This window comes from Gracilinanus agilis, chromosome 1 (assembly GCF_016433145.1).
Source record: "Gracilinanus agilis isolate LMUSP501 chromosome 1, AgileGrace, whole genome shotgun sequence".
NCBI classification, from domain to species: Eukaryota; Metazoa; Chordata; class Mammalia; order Didelphimorphia; family Didelphidae; genus Gracilinanus; species Gracilinanus agilis.
In genome coordinates, this window is record NC_058130.1 from 14,811,451 (window position 1) to 14,814,066 (window position 2,616).

The 2,616-nt window shown below is 60.3% G+C and overlaps 1 protein-coding gene across 1 annotated transcript; it reads right to left on the reverse strand.

Moving 5' to 3' along the window:
- Positions 1-1,537: 1,537 nt before the first annotated feature.
- EXOG (exo/endonuclease G) lies at positions 1,538-2,602 on the reverse strand. The gene has a single exon (XM_044675528.1). It carries the CDS (start codon positions 2,600-2,602, stop codon positions 2,039-2,041), a length of 564 nt encoding a protein of 187 aa, XP_044531463.1. The 3' UTR covers positions 1,538-2,038.
- Between the last annotated feature and the right edge of the window lie 14 nt (positions 2,603-2,616).

The following is a 2,616-nucleotide window of genomic DNA, read 5'->3' on the forward strand; positions in this document are numbered from 1 at the left end:
GTGGCAAAGAGCTGGACATTGAGGGGATGCCCATCCATTGGAACATGGCAGAACACGTTGGGGTACAGGTTGGTGATGGAATACTCTTGGGCCGAAAGAAACGCTGAGCAGGAGGATTTCAGAAATGGCAGGAGAGCTGCGGGAACTGAGGCAGAGTGAAGCAGGCAGAACTGGGAGAACCTCGTATACAGTCACAGCCATACTGGACGACGATCCTCTGTGGAAACTGGGCGACACTCAGCCATGCACCAATTTGGGATGATCCTGAAGGACTTGGGACAGGGAAGGTTCTTCCCCTCCAGAGACAGAGCGGCCAGGGCTGCCTTTCACATCAGTGTATTTATGGTTTTATTTGGGGTTTACAGCAATGACCACTACAGGAGTGGGTTTTTCATGACAACAATAAACTTTTTTAAAATGACAAAGACAAGGTGATCTGGTTTCTTCATCACATACAGGAACCCTTATCTTGCCACTCTCATCTCAATGTCTCCTGGTCCCGGGGGGCACCGATGCTCTGGAACCCCAAGATGATGGGAGGCACCAATGGGGAGGCGGAGGCAGGGAACGAGGGGAGGGGGCCAGGTTGCCAGGGTCTTCCTGCCCAAGTTTGGTGCATTCTTTCTCGTAGTCTGACACCCCCATTCTATCCTGAGGCCTCTACACTTCTGGAAGCTGAGAGACCCATGAAAGCATTACAGAAGTTGCTCCCAGAGCCTGGTGGATGACAAGTTTAGTCAAGCCCTGGACATGCCCCCAAGGGAGTCACTGTAGATTTCTGTAACCTGGAAAAGGGTTTCCTGCAAACCCAAAGGCCAGAATGTGGCCCAAGGGACGCGATGGAGCTGCCGCCAAAGCCCTGCTGCTGCTCCAAGCGGCAGGAGCTCCCCCTCCCAGCCTCTCTCTGTCTGTGTCATCCAGGCTCTCTGGCCATTGCAGGGCCTCCCCTTGGCACCTAATCCCACTCTTAACTCTTATCTGAGTCACTGTGGACACGTTCTCCCCTCCCCACTCCCCCCTTGGCACCCCAGGACCCAACTCATCCTGCGGACCATGTTTCTGACCCTTCGTGGCCCCATTTGGGGTTTTCTTGGCAAAGATTCTGGAATGGTTTGCTAGTTTCTTCTCCAGCTCATTTTGTAGATGAGGAAACCAAGGCCAACATGGGGGGGTGACTTAACCAGTTACCCAGCAAGGAAGTGTCTGAGGCCAGATTTGAACTCGGGTCTTCCTGACTCCAGGCCCTGCACCCCCAGTCACTGTCCTGCCAGAATTCACCTGCCCACTCCTCTGAGGGGCTGAATGTCTCCAGGCCTCCACCTGCCCCTGCGGTGGGATGGTGTAGGGGGGCATCCCAACCCAGCACTCCGGTCCAGGCTGGCTAGAAGGTAGGCCCTCCTGGGGAGGACCTCTGGGTCCATCTGTCAGAAGCAGGAGCCTCAGGGAGCCCCAACAGCTCCTATCCCCCACCGGCCCGGAGGCAAACAGAGGCTTGGCTCACCCTGGGCACCTCTGGCCTGGGAGGGAGGTTTTCTGTGAGAGCTTCTTCCAGCCAGCCCAGGGGCCCAGACTCACAGCGGAGGGGAAGGAGGCCGAGGCGAGACACCAGGCCGAGCTGTGCTATAGTCTGCCTCTCGTCTGTCTCCCGGGGGGAGGGGGGGGGGTCCCAGCATCCAGGGAGCCTCTGTGGGAGCCCTGAGGGCAGGAAGGAGGCCAAGCAGACACAATGCTGGGTCTGGGGCTAATCCCTCAGTCAGGCAAGCCTCGGGGAAGAAAGGCTCCGCTGTGGGGCTCCGAGGGAGGCTGACCAGGGCCAGGAAGGGGACTTTCCTAAATATACGATTGTGGGGTCCTCTGGAGGGCCGGGGCACACAGAGGAAGCACAGAGGGGCCTCTCTCTCCGCACAAGCCAAAGAGAGATGGGCAGGCGACCCGCCATCTAGGTTCTGTCATCAGCACGGCCTGCCTCAACGACCGGCCCCAAAGTCACTGGGCCTCTGTGCCCCGGGCAGATGGCCGCCTCCCCGGCCTGAGCCCCTCAGCCTGACCTTCTGTCCGGAGCGTCCGGCGGGTCCCGGGGGGACAGCTCCTGCAGCCTCTCCCGGTAGAGACCAAGGAGGTCCTTGTCAGGCTGCACCCCGGCCTCCTTGAGCTCACGCATGACCGCCTCCAGCCTGCGCAGCGTCCGCGCTCCCCGGATCTTCCTTTTGCCCAGGTACAACGTGAACTCACGGAAGTCCAGGAGCCGACACGTGTCCACCTCGCAGAGGTTCCTGACCTCCTTCTCCTTGTCCAGACGAGGGAAGAACTCGATCCCGGTCATCCTCTCCAGGTCGCGGATACTCACCTGGAACTCGGCAAGCTGGGGCCGGAAGCCGATGGGGGCGTTGGGGACCACGAAAGCGCCCAATGCCAGGGGCTCCGGGGAGTCGGCGCTCCTGCGGGCCAGGACGGCCTTGTAGAGGTGCGAGGGGACGGCCACGTCATCCTCACCGATCACCTGGACACAGAGGGGGGCACGCGGGGCTCGCTGGGGGCCGGCCACGGCCACATCCCCTGCACGGTGCGTCCCCCCACATAGCCACGTCCCCCCACATGGCATGTCCCCCCCATGGC